Source organism: Chiloscyllium plagiosum, chromosome 9 (assembly GCF_004010195.1).
Source record: "Chiloscyllium plagiosum isolate BGI_BamShark_2017 chromosome 9, ASM401019v2, whole genome shotgun sequence".
NCBI lineage: Eukaryota > Metazoa > Chordata > Chondrichthyes > Orectolobiformes > Hemiscylliidae > Chiloscyllium > Chiloscyllium plagiosum.
Window position 1 is genome coordinate 5,202,515 of NC_057718.1, and position 19,658 is coordinate 5,222,172.

At 44.9% G+C, this 19,658-nt stretch overlaps 1 protein-coding gene across 1 annotated transcript; it reads left to right on the forward strand.

Moving 5' to 3' along the window:
* The first annotated feature begins 503 nt into the window (after positions 1-503).
* On the forward strand, positions 504-19,490 carry LOC122553157 (zinc finger C2HC domain-containing protein 1B-like). The gene is made up of 8 exons (XM_043696745.1): positions 504-609; positions 1,368-1,429; positions 8,224-8,343; positions 9,212-9,347; positions 10,217-10,533; positions 11,836-11,902; positions 15,270-15,351; positions 19,025-19,490. The coding sequence occupies exons 1-8, from the start codon at positions 504-506 to the stop codon at positions 19,044-19,046; spliced, it is 912 nt and encodes a 303-aa protein (XP_043552680.1). The 3' UTR covers positions 19,047-19,490.
* Positions 19,491-19,658: the final 168 nt, after the last annotated feature.

Sequence of the window (19,658 nt, forward strand, 5' to 3'; positions counted from 1 at the left end):
AGCATTTGTTACCCTTTGCTAATTGTCCTTGGAATGGTTGATTGTCTAGGTCATTTCTGAGAGCAGTTAAGAATTAACAACATTGCTCTGAAATCACTTGCGGACTAGACCAGGTAAGGAATTTCTTTCCTAAAGGGCATTAGTGAACCAGATGGGCTTTTATGACAATCAACAATGGTTACATGGTCACCATTAAGCCAGATTTTTTAATCCCAGACTTTACTGAATTCATATTTCACCTTGGTGTCAGTCGAAGCCATGTTGCAAGTGCATCAGCTAGGATGCTGAATTACCAGTCCAGTGATATCATCACTATATCACCTTATTTTTCTAAATAGATTGGAAAGATTGGGGAAGAGAAGATAAAGGGAAGATTTGATCAAGATGTTCAAAATCATGAGGGGTCTGGACAGAGTAGAGAAAGAGAGAGAGAAACTGTTCCCATTTGTGGAAAGAACAATAGGGAACAGATTTATGATTTTAACTAAATAAACAACGGCGATATGTGGAAGGTTATGGAAACAGGGTCAACAGAGATGTTCCAGAGAGAATTGCATTGTCATCTGAAAAGGAAGAATGTTCAGGATTATGGGGATCAGGCAGGAAATGGTATGGACCATGTGAGATGCCCTTTCAGAGAACTGTTGCAGACACGTGGGCTGAATGGCCTCCTCCTACACCATAACCTCTCTGTCATCCTGTGGTATCTCTGGTGAAGAACTTGAATGCACAATCTTCTGACATCAAGAGGCAAGAGTGTCATGCACTGAACCAGAGCTAAAGCCCACAGCTACTGATAGGAATGAGTTTAATGGGCCAAATGGCCTTTTAATATCCAGAATTTATTGCGTTCTTGTTAGCCATTATGGTGTATTCCAGCCTTTGATCACTCATTCATTCTTGGGATGTGTGCATTCCTGACAAAGCTGGTACTTATTGTTAAATTCCTAGTTCATCATAGAAGGTAACTGAATAGCTTCTGGGTGATTTTCAAGGGCATTGCTGAGTCAGTTGCATTGGTGTGGGTTTTGTGTCACATACAGAAAACAGCTAACTCGCACCTTCTCAAGGGACGACTAGGGACAGGCAATAAATGCAGGCCAGTCAGTGATGCATGCATCCCACGAGTGAATAAAATGAACAGCACCAAACGGTGAGAAAAGCAGATAGCCTTCTCCATAGGGACATTGAATTTACAACAATCCTGAACCTTTCATTGGAGACTTTCACCAATATAACAGTTTTCTCAACAAACTACTAGGATGAGATTTGAACTCAAATCGAGTCCTCTGGATTACTAGTCCATTTAACAATGAATGAAAAGCATTGAATTTTGATTTATTTAACTTTCTTTTTCTTGAAAACAGAGCAGAATTTGAATCTCGTACCCTGCAGAAACTGTGGAAGAAATTTTGAACAAACAAACCTGGTAAGTTTGTACAGGATTTGTGTGTGTCTACACTTGTTTCATAAATTGCGGTTAAAACATCCAAAACTCTGCTACCCTGTCTTAACACACACAAAGTCTCCTTGCCATATCATCCCTTGTGGTCCCTGACCTGCATTAGTTCATGGGTAAGCAACATTGAGGTTTTAAAATTCCCACCTTTGTTTTCAAATTCATCCAAAACCTCAGACTCTACCTATCTCTGCAATCCCCTCTCATCCCACAATCCTTCGAGGTATCTGCACTCCTCTAATTGTGACCTCTTATATGCCTCTGATTTTCATTGTTCTACCATTGTTTCTTCATTCCCATTGGGGAGGCGATGGGCAAGTGGTACTGGTAATTCTTCTATAATGTGAAAGTTGTGTTTTTTGTGCAATCCCGCATTATAGAAAAATCATGCTTTAGAAAAGTGCTTAAAGTGTTGGCAAAGTAATAGTGTTACAGCCAACACACGTTTTAAAAGTTCCTGCTTTAGAAACCGTGTCCCCAAGTCATCAATTATGTTACAGAGAACTTGCAATCACGAAATGCACATTATAGCAGAACAACCTGTATTATCGCTGAGCTGTTAATGCAGGCAATTTTCTGGGGATCTGGGTTTGAATCCTATCATAGCAGATGGTTGAATTTGAATCCAATTAAAAAAATCTGGAGTGAAGAGCCCACTGATGGCCATGTCTCCATTGTTAATTGTCAGAAAAACCCATCTAGATCACTAATGTCCTTTAGGGAAGGAAACCACATCCTTGCTTGGTCTACTCAAATGTGACTCCAGACCCACCGCAATGTAGTTGACTCTTAACTGCCCTCTGGATAATTAGGGATGGGCAATAAATGCTGGCCTGGCCAGAGATGCCCTCATCCCATGATTGAATAAAGAAAAATTCACTATAGCCCTAAACTCTGAAATTTCCTCCCTTTCTCTCACCCCTCTCTCTACCTCACTAACGTCTTTCACTCCTTAAACCCTATGTCTTTGATGTAGTATTTATGTAATTTATATTCTCCTTATGTGGCTTAGTATGAAATTTTGTTTTATAAAGGCTCTGCGAAGCATCTTGGGGAATTTTATAAGTTAGAATTATTATAAAAATTAGAAACTATTGTTTTAGGGTCACTTGCTATGCTTAGGGCTATTTTATCTAAAATAAGATGTTCTGGTAATGTTATGGTTAGGGTTAGGCTTAAGGTTAGAGGTAGGGTTAGGGCTTGGGTTAGGGTTAGGGTTTGGGTTGGCATTAAGGTGAAGTTTAGGGTTAGAGTTTGGATTAGGTTTGGGATTAAGGATTAGGTTTGGGATTAAAGTTTAGGTTAGAGTTAGGGTTTAGGTTAAGGCTAGGGTTTGGGTTAGGATTGGGGTTAGGGTTAAGGTTAAATTTAGGGTTAGGGCTAGGGTTAGCATTATGGTTCGGGTTAGGATTTTGTTTAGAATTAGGGTTTGGGTTAAGGTTAAGGTAAAGTTAAGGTTTAGGGTTATGGTTAGGGTTGGGGTTAAGGTATGACCCAAATCAGCTGCTGGTTAATGTGCTGCCATCTTGGAGCCTAGTGCCCTGCTCAAATTTTGCCTACAGCGTTCTGTGGCACTATTGAACAGGGAGACAGTGATGTCATGTTTGCTATTCCCTTTTTCCATGTAGAATACTGCAGAGTGATTATCTCTGCATGCAGAAAGTCATAAAAACTCAAGCCTGCGTTTACTGGTCACTTTGAGTGCAGAATCGAGGACGAGGGGGGCATCAGTTTAAGGTTTGAGGGGAAAGAATAAAAGGGAACCTGAGGGGCAACATTTTTTACACAGAAGGTGGTGCGCATATGGAATGAGCTGCCGCCGGAAGTGGTTGAGGCAAGTACATGAACAACATTCAAAAGGCATTTGGACAAATATGATATAGGCCAAGTTCAGGGGGGTTAGTGTAGATGGACTTATTGGGCAGCAGGGACCAGTCTGGGCCAAAGGACTTGTCTCCGTGCTGTAGGACTCTATGATTTCACCCTTTTAAGCTCCCAAGGCCGGTTTTCTTGCTTATTCTGTGCAAGGAATTTTGTTTGCTGCTTCGGGGAGCGACACTTCTTGTGAGAGATTTGAAAGTGGACAGATAGGATCAAGAGTTCACAGAATCATTGAGAGTCACAGTTGTTTTGCACAGCACACCAGGTCAGAATTTGCACAGTTAATGCTAGGGCCCTGGGGAACGTTGTTGAACAGATGGGGTGAGCACTACAAGTTCATAGTTTCTTGAAAATGGTGTCACAGGTAGACAAGATGATGAAGAAGGCATTTGGCATGCTTGCCTTCACTGGTTAGAGCATTGAGTATAGGAACTGGGACGTCATGTTGCAGTTGTACAGGGTGTTGGCCACTTTTGGAATACTCCATACAATTCTGGTTGCCCTGCTATAGGAAGGATGTTATTAAAATAGAAAGGCAACAGAAAAAAATGTGCAAGGATGTTACTGGGACTGGAGGTTTTGAGTTATACGTAGAGGCTAGATAGGCCGGGACATTTTTTCTTGGAGTGTCGAAGGCTGAGTGGTGATCTCATGGAGATTTATAAGGTCAATTATTAAAGAGGTAATAACTAAGCATTTGGAAAATGGTGACAGAATCTGACCTTGTCAGCATGGATTCACTAAAGGGAAATTATGCTTGACAAATCTTCTGGAATTTCTTGAGACTCTGACAAGTAGAGTGGACAAGGGTGAATCAGTAGATAGAGTCATAGAGATGTACAGCACAGAAGCAGACCCTTCGGTCCAACCCATCCATGCCGACCAGATATCCCAACCTAATCTAGTCCCATCTGCCAGCATTCGGCCCATATCCCTCCAAACTCTTCCTATTCATATACCCATCCAAATGCCTTTTAAATGTTGCAATTGTACTAGCCTCCTGCACATCCTCTGGCAGCTCATTCCATACACGTACCACCTTCTGTGTGAAAACACTGCCCCTTAGGTCTCTTTTATATCTTTCCCCTCTCACCCTAAACCTATGCCCTCTGGTTCTGGACTCCCCCACCCCAGGGAAAAGACTTTGTCTATTTATCCTATCTATGCCCCTCATAATTTTGTCAATCTCTATAAGGTCAACCTCTATAAACCTCAGCCTCTGACGCTCCAGAGAAAACAGCCCCAGCCTGTTCAGCCTCTCCCTATAGCTCAAACCCTCCAAATCTGGCAACGTCCTTGTAAATCTTTTCTGATCCCTTTCAAGTTTCACAACATCTTTCCGACAGGAAGGAAATCAGAATTGCATGCAATATTCCAACAGTCGCCTAATCAACATCCTGTGCATCTGCAACATCACCTCCCAACTCCTGCACTCAATACTCTGACCAATAAAGGAAAGCATACCAAACGCCTTCTTCACTATCCGACCTACCTGCGACTCCACTTTCAAGGAGCTACGAACCTGCACTCCAAGGTCTCAGTAACACTCCCTAGGACCTTACCATTAAGTGTATAAGTCCAGCTAAGGTTTCCTTTCCCAAAATGCAGCACCTCACATTTCTCTAAATTAAACTCCATCTGCCACTTCTCAGCCCATTGACCCATCTGACCAAGATCCTGTTGTAATCTGAGGTAACCCTCTTCGCTGTCCTCTACACTTCCAATTGTGAAATAAGGCAAGCCAGGTGACTGAGGTGTCAGTAGGGGAATACTTTGGGGCCAGCGACCATAATTCTATTAGATTTAAAATAGTGATGGAAAAGGATAGACCAGATCTAAAAGTTGAACTTCTAAATTGGGGAAAGGCTGATTTTGACGGTATGAGGCAAGAACTTGCGGAAGCTGATTGGAGGCAGATGTTCGCAGGTAAAGGGACGGCTGGAAAATGGGAAGCCTTCAGAAATAGGATAACAAGAATCCAGAAAAGTATATTCCTGTTAGGGTGAAAGGGAAGGCTGGATGACTAAAGAAATTGAGGGTTTGGTTAAGAAAAAGAAGGAAGCCTATGTCAGGTACAGACAGGATAGATTGAGTGAATCCTTAGAAGAGTAGAAAGGAAGTAAGAGTATACTTAAGAGGGAAATCAGGAGGGCAAAAAGGATATATGAGAAAGCTTTGGCAAATAGAGTTAAGGAGAATCCAAAGGGATTTTACAAATACATTAAAGAATAAAGGGTAACTAGGGAGAGAGTTGGGACCCTTAAAAGTCAGCAAAGGCAGCCTTTGAGTGGAGCTGCTGAAAATGGGGGAGATACTAAACAAGTGTTATGTATCATTATTTACTGTGGAAAAGGACATGAAAGGTATAGAGTGCAGATGGTGACATCTTGAAAAATGTCCATATTGCAGATGAAGCGTTGGATGTCTTGAAACGCATAAAAGTGGATAAATCCCCAGGACCTGATCATGTGTACCCGAGAACTCTGTGGGAAGCTAGGGAAGTGATTGCTAGGCCCCTTGCTGAGATATTTGTGTCATCGATAGTCACAGGTGAGGTGCTGGAAGACTGGAGGTTGGCTAATGTGGTGCCACTGTTTAAGAAAGGTGGTAAGGACAAGCCATGGAACTATAGACCGGTGAGCCTGTGTCAGTAGCGGGCAAGTTGTTGGAGGGAATCCTGAGGGACAGGATGTACATGTATTTGGAAAGGGGAGAGATAGTTAACATGGCTTTGTGTGTGAGAAATCATGTCTTAAAAACTTGATTGAGTTTTTTGAAGAAGTAGCAAAAAGGATTGATGAGGGCAGAGTGGTAGATATGATCTATATGGACGTAAGTAAGGCGTTCGACAAGGTTCCCCACAGGAGACTGGTTAGCAAGGTTAGTTCTAATGGAATACAGGGAGAACTAGCCATTTGGATACAGAACTGGCTCAAAGGTAGAAGACAGAGGGTGGTGGTGGTGGAGGGTTGTTTTTTCGACTGGAGGCCTGTGACCAGTGGAGAGTCACAAGGATCGGTGCTGGGTCCACTACTTTTCGTCATTTATATAAACGATTTGGATGTGAGCATAAGCGGTATAGTTAGTAAGTTTGCAGATGACACCAATGTTGTGTATCTGGACTTTCAAAAGACTTTTGACAAGATTCTACACAAGAGATTAGTAAGGAAATTAAACCTAATGGTATCGGAGGTAATGTATTGACATGGATAGGGAACTGCTTGGCAGACAGGAAGCAGAGAATTGGAATAAACAGGTCCTTTTCAGAATGGCAGGCTGTGAGGAGTGCAGTATTGCAGGGTTCAGTGCAGGGCCACAAGGTGTTCAAAATATACATTAATAATTTGTCGAAGGAATTGAATGCAGTATCTCCAAATTTGCAGATGACACTAAGCTGAATTGCTGCGAGAAGGATGCTAAGAGGCCGCAGGGTAACTTGAACAGCCTGGCTGAGTGGGCAAATACCTGGCAAATGCAATATAATGTGGATAAATGTGAGGTTATCGACTTTGGTCACAAAAACAGGAAGGCAAATTATGATCTGAATGGTGGCAGTTTAGGAAGAGGTGAGGTGCAGTGAGACCAGGGTGTCATGGTGGAACAGTGGCTGAAGGTTGTTATGCAGATGCAGCAGGCAATGAGGAAAGCTAATGGCACGCTGACCTTCATAGTGAGAGGATTGGAGTATCGGAGTAAGGATGTCTTGCTGCAGTTACACAGGGCCTTGGTGAGGCCAGACCTTGAGTATTGGGAGCAGTTTTTGTCTCCTAGTCTGAGGAAGGACATTCCTGCTATTGAGGGAGTCCAGTGAAGGTTCACCAGACTGATTCCCAGGATGGCAGGACTGACCTATGAGGAAAGACTGGATCGACTGGGTTTGTACTCACTGGAATTTAGCGGAATGAGGGAGGATCTTATAGAAACATATAAAATCCTGATGGGTCTGGACAGGCTAGATGTGTGAAGAATGTTCTCAATGTTGGGGAAGTCCAGAATAAAGGGTCATGGTCTAAAAATAAGGGGTAGGTCATTCAGGATTGGGATGAGGAAGGATATTGTTCAAAGGGTTGTGAACCTGTGGAATTCTCTCCCGCAGAAATCTGTTAGGGTCAGTTCATTAGATATATTCAAAAGGGAGCTGGACGTGACCCTTGCAGCTAAAGCGATCAAGGGGTATGGAGAGAAAGTGGGAATGGGATACTGAGATTGCATGATCAGCCATGATCGTGTTGAATGGTGGGGCACGCTCGAAGGGCCAAATGGCTCACTCGTGCTCCTATTGTCTATTTTCTACAAAATTGTGAGAGGCATAGATAAGGTGAATAGCCAAGCTCTTTTTCCCAGGGCAATGGAGTCCAAAACCAGAGGGCATAGGTTTAAGGTGAGAGGGGAAAGATTTAAAAGGGACCTGAGGGATAATGTTTTCAAACAGAGGGTGGTGCGTGTATGGAAAGAGCTGCCAGAGGAAGTGGTAGAGGCTGACACAATTATAACATTTAAAATACATTTGGACAGATACATGGATAGGAAAGGTTTAGAGGGATATGGGCCAAATGCAGCCAAACAGGACAAGCTCAGTTTAGGAAATCTGGTTGGCATGGACGAGTTGGACCGAAGGGTCTATTTCTGTGCAATACTCTCTATACCAATTGACTGTAGTAAAGTAGAATATTGTGGGATTGGTATGCCAGATAACCAGTGGCGAGAGGGTGAGGCTGAGAGTCCCTGTGATGAACCTTCAGTAACTGACGTTGGCCCCGAAATGGGGATTGGGTAGGAACGAGATGGGAGAGAAAATTTGAGAAGAAAGTGTTTCGTTTCAGATTTTTTTGAGGGAATAGATTGAAAGTATTCTGAAACTCAATGCTGTCTTTTGTCTCAAGGAAAGACATGAACCCATTTGTAGCAAAGTTTCTAACAAGAAAAAAAAAGTCTTCAGTTCGTACAAGCAGAGAGTTGCTGGGACAGACGTTTCATCAGTGAGAGGTCCATCAGCTGCCAAGGTAGGACTCATCTCTTGGAGGGAAGGCTCTTCCATGTCCTGGCGCAAGTTTTGAAGAGACTAAAGTGAAAAGTTCAAATTCACTGGTTCAGAAGTGGAGACGATTGAATCAATATGGTCGTGGTTAAAAATTTGAAATATAAACACACTATGACAGAGAACCATGGGTAATCCACCCTGGGACATCAAACCCCAGGTTTATTACTAAGCCCCCTTGAATGTTGAGACAAAAAAAATTACATTGGATTGTGGGTCTAGATTTCTTTCAGTTTTATTTCGTTTGAATATCTTATGGGATTTGTGAGGTGGATTTAAATATTGTGTATAAATCTAAAGTACATAGTTATGTTACAACTATCTTTGATAGTCTATGATACAGTGGTAATTCTGAAATTATAATTTAGAATTGATACTTACAATAAATGTTCATAAGTAACTCTTTAAAAAAAAATGACATTCTCACACTGAGCTCCTTGTGAACCCATTTTCAAATAACAACACCCTGAAATTGTAACTGCCGATGTGGTAAACTTAAACTCAGAAGTTGCTTTTGTTTTAACATATTGTACCCAGAGTTAGCTTTGCTCGTTTGAAAACTTCTGGGGAAAGGACACTTCATTGCAAAACTTGGTCTGTAGCTATGAAAGGTGACCAAATTTGTAAGCTTTCACTTTGTTGAGATTTTAAGCTGACGACAAGTTGGACTGGGGTGGTTTATCAGGAAGTGGGGGAGAGGGAGGAGAGCTGTTTACACCCATGCTGTCCAATTCTGTGGTTGTACTCCAGGTTTCTTTGGGATGTTATGTCTGGGAGTGTCCTGGGTGGCAGTGACTGGAAATGTGATTCCAGACTGTGTGGCTCTTCTACAGATGCCTCAACCTGTGTCACATTGGAAACAACAGCATGAAGATTTCATCAACACCATCAGGTCAGCTAGACTCGCCACAGATGCTGTTAAAAAGGGACTTCCTCTTCCCCCTCCACCACCTGCCAGCATCAACCCAGGTAACACCTTGCTTTTATTGAGTTGCTTTCATTGGCATTTCGGTCTGTACAATTCAACACGACAGGGTGATGTGTGGCTAGTCTCACAAAAATCCTCACCTTCACTGATCACATTCACTTCCCAAAACCTTTGCTCTTCACTCACTCAAGGGGCTAACCTCGATCTCTCCACTTGCATTTTCTGGGAATAATCTCTATCAAATAGCTTCTGGGAATCCATTAGATAATTTCCACCCTCAGTCTGCCTTTCATGGTGTGGAATTGGCCCATAGTCTCCCGTAGTCTGTAAAAAAAAAAACAGGGAATTTCAGGCAACCTTCCAAAGAGAGATCACTGGACCCGAGGAATTAACTTTCAGTTTGTCTCTCCATAGATGCTGCCGGACCTGCTGAGTTTCTCCAGCAACTTCTGTTCCTGTAATTTGAGGTTTCAATTAGATCTCGCTGACCATTGTCTTGCCCCTCTGTCTCTCTTGGGTTTAACAGGGCGAATTAATCAGGCCGTAGCTCTAATATCTTCACTTCCACTTACAGATGGGCCAGGAAGAAGAATGGGCCATTCAGTGCCCTTGAGCCTGCTTGGTAAGATGGTGGACTGTGAGCTTAGTTTCATTTTGTCATGGAGCTGGAAGGCAATCACTGAGATAGCAGTGGGTTGATGGCTGTGCTGAGCTGGCATGAAAGAGGAGGTGATCCCCAGAGCAGATCAGCCATCAGGATGGGGTTGCAGGCTTGAGGGGCAGAATGGACTAGTCATGCTCCCTTTTATGATGTTGCAAGGCAATGATAGCATTGCGGTCCTAAGTGTAACACTATGGCCGCGTCACGATGAGGCCTGTCCAGGGAATGATTGTGTGTGTCTAATTCCAGATTACATCGAGTGTCCGTACTGTAACAGGCGTTTCAACGAAACAGCTGCCGAGCGACACATCAGCTTCTGCAAGACCAACGTCAACCGCAAAGTTGTGGCCAGGCACGACCCGACGCCGTCCTCCTTCCATCCTCGAGCTCCCCCTCCCCCAGCACAAGTGCAGCTGGCCTCAAAGCAGCCTACAAGCCCAATGCGGGCTCCAGCTGTACCAGCCACCTCATACCAGGCACCGCGAGGGCCTCCAGTTCAACCAGTACCTCCAATACGGACAGCACAGGCTGTACATTCACGCCCCACAACACTTTCATCACCTTCGGTAAGGACATCCATCCAGACAGACACTTGGTCTAATACTGGCCACTCCTTGGCCTCTCCAATTTTCTGTTTTTTCATTTTTAGCTAATAATCTCTATCTCAACCCAGCCTAGTACGGTCCATTATGATCATTCCACCTGGTATGGTCACTGTGTCCAATACAGTCACTCTGTCTAAAACGGTCACTCCACACGATATGATCACTCTGTCCAGTATGGTCACTCTAACCAGTGTGGGTACTCTGTCCAATAAGGTTACTCTGTCCAATACAGTCACTCCACGCAGCGCAGTAATTCCATCCAAAATGGTCACTCCACCCAATATGGTCACTCTGTCCAATATGGTCGCTCGATTTGGTATGGTCCCTCTGTCCAAAATGGTCATTCTGTTTGGTATTGTCACTCCACACGGTATGGTCATCTGTCCAATAACAGTCACTCCACTCAGTACGGTCACTCTGTTCAGTATGATCACTCTGTCTGATACAGTTATTTCATCCAGTATTGTCACTCTGCCCAGTACAGTCACTCCCTCCATATGGTCACTCTACCTGGTATGGCCATTCTGCCCGAAATAGTCATCTACCCAGTATGGTCACTCTCTCTGGTATGGTCACACTGTCTGGTTCTGTGATTCTGTCCAGTGCAGTCACTCTGTCCTGATTGTCTCCTGGGGGGGCTCATTCATTGCTGAAAATGTGTTGCTGGAAAAGCGCAGCAGGTCAGGCAGCATCCAGGGAAGAGGAGAATCGACGTTTCGGGCATAAGCCCTTCTTCAGGAAGGGCTTATGCCCGAAACGTCGATTCTCCTGTTCCCTGGATGCTGCCTGACCTGCTGCGCTTTTCCAGCAACACATTTTCAGCTCTGATCTCCAGCATCTGCAGACCTCACTTTCTCCTCAAAGGGGTCATTCATTGTCATTCTGTTGGTATGGTTACTCCATCTGTACAGTCACTTTGTCCGACGTGGTCACTGTCCAGAATGGTCACTCTGTCTGGTACAATCATTCTCTCCAGTACAGTCATTTTGCCCGCTACACTCTGCCCGCTATGGTCACTCTGTCCAGTACAGTCAGTTACAGTCCTTCAGGACTCTGTTCTGAACTTTCTAGAGTGGGCTTTCTTGAAGCCAGCACCTCCAGGCTCAAAGGTGAGAAAGTGTTCGAAAAATATTCTGAAGAACAGCTGAACGTTGGTTCACTAACATAAACCGTCAGAACTGATTGTATTGATGCAGTCAATGTTTGTAATTGCAGAATTTCTTACTGATTTCTTTTTGCCTTCCCCTTGTCCCTGAATCAAAGGCAGCAGGTTCTCCATCAAGGGGCAAGCTGTCTTCAGCTGCCCAGGCTGTCATGGGAGTCAGAGCAGGTAAGGGCTATGTGTACTGCTAGAGTAATGTCAGGCAGCAACTCAGAACTCAGAAAAGTAGAAATATTGAACAGACTGAGGAGCTTTCCTTTCAAAAACAGAAAGCTGAGGGGGTGGAATGATTGAGCTCTGTCAAAGAGTTGATGATGTTTCAGTCATTAAGGCCAAGACTGAAATTGATAAATTTTGAGATATTTTCATTTTTTAAAACTGATTTCTCATTGCACATGGGCATCGTTGACTGAGCCAGTCAACGTTTATTGCCCATCCATCCCCAGTTGTCCCTTGAGAAGGTGGTAGTGAGCTGCCTTCTTGAACTGCTGCAGTCCATGTGCTGTAGGTTGACCCCAATGCCCTTAGAGAGGGAATTCCAGGATTTACGACAATGAAAGAATAGCAACATATTTCCAATCAGGATGGTGAGTGTCTTGGAGGGAAACTTGCAAGGGGTGGTGTTCCTATACATCTGCTGGCCTTGTCCTTCTCAATAGAAATTGTCATGGGTTTGGAAGATGCTGTCTGAGGATCTTTGGCGAATTTCTGCATTGCATTTTGCAGTAGTACACACTGCTGCTACTGAGCATCAGGAGTGGAGAGGGCGGATGTTTGTGGATGTGGTGCCAATCAAGGGGCTGCCTTGTTCTGGATGGTGTCAAGCTTCTTGAATGTTGTTGGAGCTGCACCCATCCAGGCAAGTGGGGAATACTCCATCACACTCCTGACTTGTGCCTTGTGGATAGTGGACAGGCTTTGGGGAGTCAGGAAGTGAGTTAATCGTTGCAGTATTCACAGACTCTTGACTTGATCTTGTAGCCACTGTGTTTGTGTGACAAGACGAGTTCAGATTCTAGTCAATGGTAACCCCCCTTCAACAGGATGTTGACAGTGGGAAATTCCGTGATGGTAAAACTATTGAATATCAAAGGGTGATGGTTAGGTTGTCTTTTAATGGAGATAGTGATTGCCTGGTACTTGTGTGGTGTGAATGTTACTTGTCACTTCTCAGCCCAAGTCTGGGCATTATCCCGATATTGTTGAATTTGAACCTGGGCTGCTTCAGTTGTGATGATGTTGCTCTTTAACAAGGTTACATTGTCCTTGGTATTTTTTTCAGAGGGGTCGTAAACATAGAGACTCCAGGGTGTCTGGTTTTCATGGGTTTTAGGGCCAATTTGATGATAGCCTACAGATACTGCCTCAGGAGAAAGGCTTTCTAGTAAAAAAAACACTGTACGATGAAAGGGGAGTGGTCAGTTCTGCCAGCCCAGTTTGTTCTGGTTTGGTTTGAGCTGTCTGGCTGAACAGGGCAAGTAGTCAATTTAAGGCTGCTGGTCAAAGAAATAGCTACATGGAAGAAGGCGTTCCATGCTGAATCTCCTTGCCATCTCTCTCTCTGTCTCTCTGTCCTGTCAGGCCCCGTATTTGATTTTACCTTTTGTGCCAAGGGGAGTTTATGGGGATTGTTACAAGTAGTTGGAACAGCATCATTTAAATTGGGGTAATCTGTTGCATTTTCGTATAGGTTGTTATTTTGCATTTTGTTCTGTCTTTTCTGTGTTGCATTCAGTCATCTTGCAAATAAATTCTATTTTGTTTTAAAACTAAGTGTTGGGCCAGCTGCATCACTCCTAGAATATCCACTTTATATTTGCTTAAAACAGCTAGCAATGTTAGAGTCCTGGCTACTTTCTTGAAATATTTTGAGGAGGTCTGGCCTGGTCCATAACACAGTATCTGAGGAGTCACGAACGGTGCTGAGCATTGTGCAATCACCAGTGAACATCCCCACTGCACACCTTATGATGGAGGGAAGGTCATTGATGAAGCAGCTAAAGACAGTGAGCCTGGGATACTACCCTGAGGTACTCCTGATACCCATTGATTCCAGTTTTGCCGGGGCTCCTTGATGCCACACTCGGTCAAATGCAGCCTTGATGTCAAGGACTGTCACTCTTCCCTCCTCTTGGGAATTCAGCTCTTTTCCAGGTTTGAACCAAGGCTGTATTGGGGACAGGAGCTGAGTGACCCTGTCAGAACCCAAACTGGGTGTCACTGAGGAGGTTATTGCTGAGTAAGTGTTGCTTGGTAGCACTATTACTGACACTTTCCATCACTTCACTCATGATTGACAGTAGACTGATGGGGCAGTAATTGACTGGGTTGTATTTGTCCTATTTATTCTGGCAAGTTTTGGAGCACAGGCCTTCAGTACTATTGCTGGAATGGTGTCAGGGCCCATAGATTCTCTGTTATCCAGTGTCTCCAACTGTTTCTAGATAGCACGTGGAATGAGTCAAATTAGTTGGGGACCACTGGAGGAAGGCAAGATGGATCATCCACTTGGCAGTTCTAGTTGAAGATTGCTGCAAATGCTGATATGCTAAATATGAAAGATCTCCAAGGATGTAGGGAAATGGAGTTGAGGAAGAAGATCAGTCATAATCTCACTGAATGGTAGAGCTGACTCAATGGGCTGAATTGGCCTGTCCCTCTGCGTATTTTCCACGTTCCTCGGTAAGAGATACATGGATAACGGATTTTGCAGTTGTGGAGTTGTGAAGGTGGTCAATACAATGGAGATGGAAATGGCGTGCTTGGTCACAGAATAGAATTCTGCAGAACTGTTTTCCCAGAACATGGTCAGAGGGTGGAACCCGTCAGCACTGGGAGTAGAAACACAGAGAAAAGGGGCAGGAGTAGGCCATTCGGCCCTCTGAGCTTGTTCCATCATTCATTGTGACTGTTCATCCAACTCAGAAACCAGTTCCCACTTTCCCCCTGTGCCCTTTGATGCCTTTAGACCTAAGAACATCAAACTAAGAATTATAGCTAACTCCTTCTTAAAAACATTCAATGTTTTGGCGTCAACTGCTCTCTGTGGCAGAGATTTCCAGAGGCTCATCACTACCTGGGTGAAGACATTTCTCCTCATTTCAGTCCTAAATGGCCTACCCTGTATCTTTAGACTGTGGCCTCTGGTTCTGACTCGTCAGTCATCAGCAACATCCTTCCTGCATTTACCCTGTCTAGTCCTGTTAGAATTTTACAGGATTGTATGAGATTCCCCTCATTCTTCAAAACTCCAGTGAATACAGTCCTAACCAATCCACTCTCTTATTGTACTTCAGTCCCAGGTATTAGGACAATGGTATGGCTGTGTTCCAGGGTAAACTAGAATAAACACATGAAGGAGAAAAGAATAGCTGGAGTTGGTTGAGGCAAGATCATGTGGGAGGATGTTAGCCTGGATTTTGTGTCTGTTGGATTGAATAGCCTGTTTCTCTATTCCGAGTTTGTAATTCTTTGACTTTAATGGTAAATGTATTTTTTATATTTAACATTTTATTGTATATTTTGCAAATTGTAGATTACAATGATCCATCCACCAGTCGGCCATCAGCCAACATGAGAGGACCACCTGATGCAAGAGGACCACCTACTACACAGCAGTGAGTACGTGCAATGGACCCATCCACTAAGTGTTCCCCTCAGAGAAGGATATCTGCCAATCCCTGGGTTGTTACATCCAGTAGACTGAGAAGTGGAGAGACATTAAGATGTAGGAGCAGAGTAGGCCATTCAGCCCATTGAGACTGTTCCATAATTCAAAATCATAGCTGATCTACTGATAGCCAAGAAGGTTACCTCAGATGTTCAAAGTCTGTGCGAAGATTTGTAGCTCGGGTGCTCGTTGTTGTGGTTCTGTTCGCCGAGCTGTGTTGCAGACGTTTCGTCTCCTGTCTAGGTGACATCCTCAGCGCTTGGGAGCCTCCTGTGAAGCGCTTCTGTGATCTTTCCTCCGGCATTTGTAGTGGTTTGAATCTGCCGCTTCCGGTTGTCAGTTCCAGCTGTCGGTTGCAGTGGTCGGTATATTGGGTCCAGATCGATGTGCTTATTGATTGAATCTGTGGATGAGTGCCATGCCTCTAGGAATTCCCTGGCTGTTCTCTGTTGACACAAATTCCCAGCTCGGCGAACAGAACCACAACAAGGTTACTTCAGAGTATAACGGGACCTTGATCAGATGGGCCAGTGGGCTGGAGATTGGCAGGTGGAGTTTAATTCAGATAAATGTGAGGTGTTGTGCTTTGGAAAGACAAGTCAGGGCAATACTTATATACTAAATATTAAGGTCCTGGGGAGTGTTGCTGGACAAAGAACTTGTAGTGCAGGTTCATAGTTCCTTGAAAGCGCAATTGCAAGTAGATAGGATAGTGAAGAAGGCGTTTGGTATACTTGCCTTTATTGGTCAGTGCATTGAGTACAGGAGTTGGGAGGTCATGTGGCTGTACAAGACATTGGTTAGGCCAGTGTTGGAATACTGCATTCAATTCTGGTCTCCCAGCTATAAGAAAGATGCTGTTAAACTTGAGATGGTGCAGAAAATATTTACAAGGATGTTGCCAGAGTTGGAGGGCTTGAGCTATGAGGGAGACATTGAATAGGCTGGGGCTATTTTCCCTGGAGCATTGGAGGCTGAGGGGTGACCTTATAGAGGTTTATAACATCATGAGGGGCGTGGATAGGATAAATAGACAAAGTATTTTGTCAGGGTAGGGGAGTCCAAAACTAGAGAGCAGAGGCTTAAGGTGAGAGAGAATAGATTTAAAAGGAACGTAAGGGGCAACTTTTTCATGCAGAGGGTAGTGCATGTTTGGAATGAGCTGCCAGAGGAAGTGGTGGTACAATTATGATATCTAAAAGGCATCTGGGTGGATATATGAATAGGAAGGGTTTGAAGGATATGGGGCGAAATACTGGCAAATGGGACTAGATTAGGTTGGGATATCTGGTCGGCATGGACAAGTTGAACCGAAGAGTCCGTTTCCATGCTACACGTCTCTATGACTCTATCAGATAATACTTAACTCAACTCTCCTCCCTTTTCCTCATAATCCTTACTTCCCTTATTTCTTAAAAATCTATCTCAGCCTTGAATATATGCATTGACCCAACATCAACAGCCCGTGTAAAGAATTCCATAGATTCACTACCCTCTGACAGAAGAGCTTCCTTCTCATTTATCTTCAATGTGTGACCCCACTATTTAATGGTGGTGTGGTGATAATGCCAGTAATTTCACTGAACTAAAAATCACACAACACCAGGTTATAGTCCAACAGGTTTATTTGGAAGCTTTCAGAGCGCTGCTCTTTCATCAGGTGGTTGTGAAGCAGGAAACATCTAACACTGGCTCCTCCACATATTCACTGAATTAGTCATTCAGTGGGCTAGCCCAGTGTTCTGGCAAAATGGGTTGAAATCCCAAATGGTGCAATGTAAATTCAACTCGTAAACTCTGGAGCTGAAAGCTACGCTCTGTGATAGTGACCATAACATTGTTGTTAAAAACCCATCTGGTTCACCAGTGCCCTTTAGGGAGGAGAATGAGTTGACTGGGCTTGGCCCAAATGACAGTCCAGACCAACAGCAATGTGGCTGACTCTTCACAGCCAATGGCTGAACAAGGCACATTCTTGTCACTCATTGGTTTTGTAAGGTTTTTCTGAACTGCATGTGGGACTCTGTGGTGCCTCTTGTGTAACAATCATCTGAAGCTACACTCTTCCCCAGAATAGGGAACCTCCTTAAGACCATCCATTGGCTATGCGTTTTCAAAAGGAACACTCCTCTGTGACTCTTCATAAAACAGCACATTCCGGGATCTGTATCATTTCATATCCTCACCAGCGGATTCTTTCACTTTATACCGGCCTGCAATCCTCCTTTGGAAGCAGGGACAGGAAGGCAGATTCCTACCTGAATTGTGGAACTCGCCACCAAAGGGGATGGGTGGGATAAATAGCATTGATGGACCCAAGAGGAAGCTCCATAAACCAAGGAGGCAGAGACACGCGTTAGTCTGAGCAGCAACCAGCAGCAACAGAGCGAAGGAGAATGAAGCTGGGGGTGAACAGCAGGGTAAATACCTGGGGGGTGGGGTCAGTAAGTGACCCTGGGTGTGAACAGCAGGGTAAATACCTGAGGAGTGGGGTCAGTCAGAGTGACCCTGGGGGTGAACAGCAGGGTAAATACCTGAGGAGCGGGGTCAGTCAGAGTGACCCTGGGGGTGAACAGCAGGGTAAATACCTGAGGAGTGGGGTCAGTCAGAGTGACCCTGGGGGTGAACAGCAGGATAAATACCTGAGGAGTGGAGTCAGTCAGAGTGGCCCTGGGTGTGAACAGTAGGGTAAATACCTGAGGGGTGGGGTCAGTGAGAGTGACCCTTGGGCGTGAACAGCAGGGTAAATACCTGGGGGGAGGGGGTCAGTCAGAATGACCCTGGGGGTGAACAGCAGGATAATGCCTGAGGAGTGGAGTCAGTCAGAGTGACCCTTGGGGGTGAACAGCAGGCTAAATACCTGAGGAGTGGGGTCAGTTAGAGTGACCCTTGGGCGTGAACAGCAGGGTAAATACCTGAGGGGGGGGGTCAGTCAGAGTGACCCTGCGGGTGGACAGCAGGATAAATACCTGAGGAGTGGGGTCAGTCGGAGTGACCCTGCGGGTGGACAGCAGGATAAATGCCTGAGGAGTGGGGTCAGTCAGAGTGACCCTTGGGGGTGAACAGCAGGGTAAATACCTGAGGGGGGGGGTCAGTCAGAGTGACCCTGGGGGTGAACAGCAGGGTAAATACCTGAGGGGGGGGTCAGTCAGAGTGACCCTGGGGGTGACCAGTGGCTGCTCATTATTCCTCATGATCACCTTCTTGCCCTTTCCCAGTATCGCTAGACCCTTTACTGATCAAACACATTTCTAACTCAACCTTAAATATCCACAAGGATTGTGCCCTCACAGCTCGCTGTGGCAAGGAACTCCAAAGACTCACAACCCTCTGAGAGAAGAAATTCTTCCTCATCTCAGTCGTAAATTGGCGTCCCCTTAATCTGAGGCTAATACCTCTGCTCCCTTGAGGGGAAACATCCACTCAGCATTAACCCTGGCAAGCTCCTTAAAAATTCTGCATGTTTCAATGAGATCACCTCTTGTTCTTCTCAGATGCAATGAGTAAAGTCCCATCTCAGCCAATTTGGATCAGCTTGGCCTCATTAGAATATCAAACGGTGATAAGACAAAGTCCTGGTCAGAGGCCACTCTGTCTCTTTCTCTAATTTATTTTTGCAGGTCTCGACACGCTCGGAGATAATGGCAGAGTACAGAGATCAGGAAGGGTTGGGGGAAGAAGTTCCAAACTGCAGCAGGACCAAATACCTGAGCGATCGCAGCTACAGCTAATCCTCCTTGTGTCTCTTCAGCACCAACTGGTCTCTCCCCACAGTCAAAAAGCAGTAAAGCTCAACACAGTACCGTCTGGTTCATTTAGTGGGTACGAGGGCTGGAGGGGAAGAGGGGCAGACAGTGGATGGGTGAGTGCGGTCAGTCTGATAACAGGACACCCATTTCACATATGAAGGATCGAATGCTTCACTTAACAACACCCAGACTCGGTGTTTAATTAAAGTCGGTCTGTGTTTGTGAGAGTGACTAGGGCAGTGCATGTGTGTGGGGAGAGACTGGGCGGGTGGGTGAGAGAGTGCACATGGGCACAGGGCACAGTGAGGCAGCTGCAGTGCAAGTGTATGTGAGTGAGAAAGGGGGGGGGCAGTCATGTGCGTGTGAGAGAGAAGGTGCAAGGGTGTTTGTGTCACTGAGAGTGAGTGGGGTTTGTGTGTATATGAGTGAGGGTGGGTTGTGTGTGAGGATGGGATCTATGTCAGTGAGAGTGGGGTGTATGTGAGGGTGAAGTGTGTGTGTGTGA

Coding starts and splice junctions, on each gene's coding strand:
- LOC122553157 (XM_043696745.1), top strand. CDS start 504: ATGTGGAAGGTTATGGAAACAGGGTCAACAGAGATGTTCCAGAGAGAA. Junction 10,534..11,835: donor CAACACTTTCATCACCTTCG/GTAAGGACATCC, acceptor CCTGAATCAAAG/GCAGCAGGTTCTCCATCAAG. Junction 15,352..19,024: donor GGACCACCTACTACACAGCA/GTGAGTACGTGC, acceptor TTATTTTTGCAG/GTCTCGACACGCTCGGAGAT.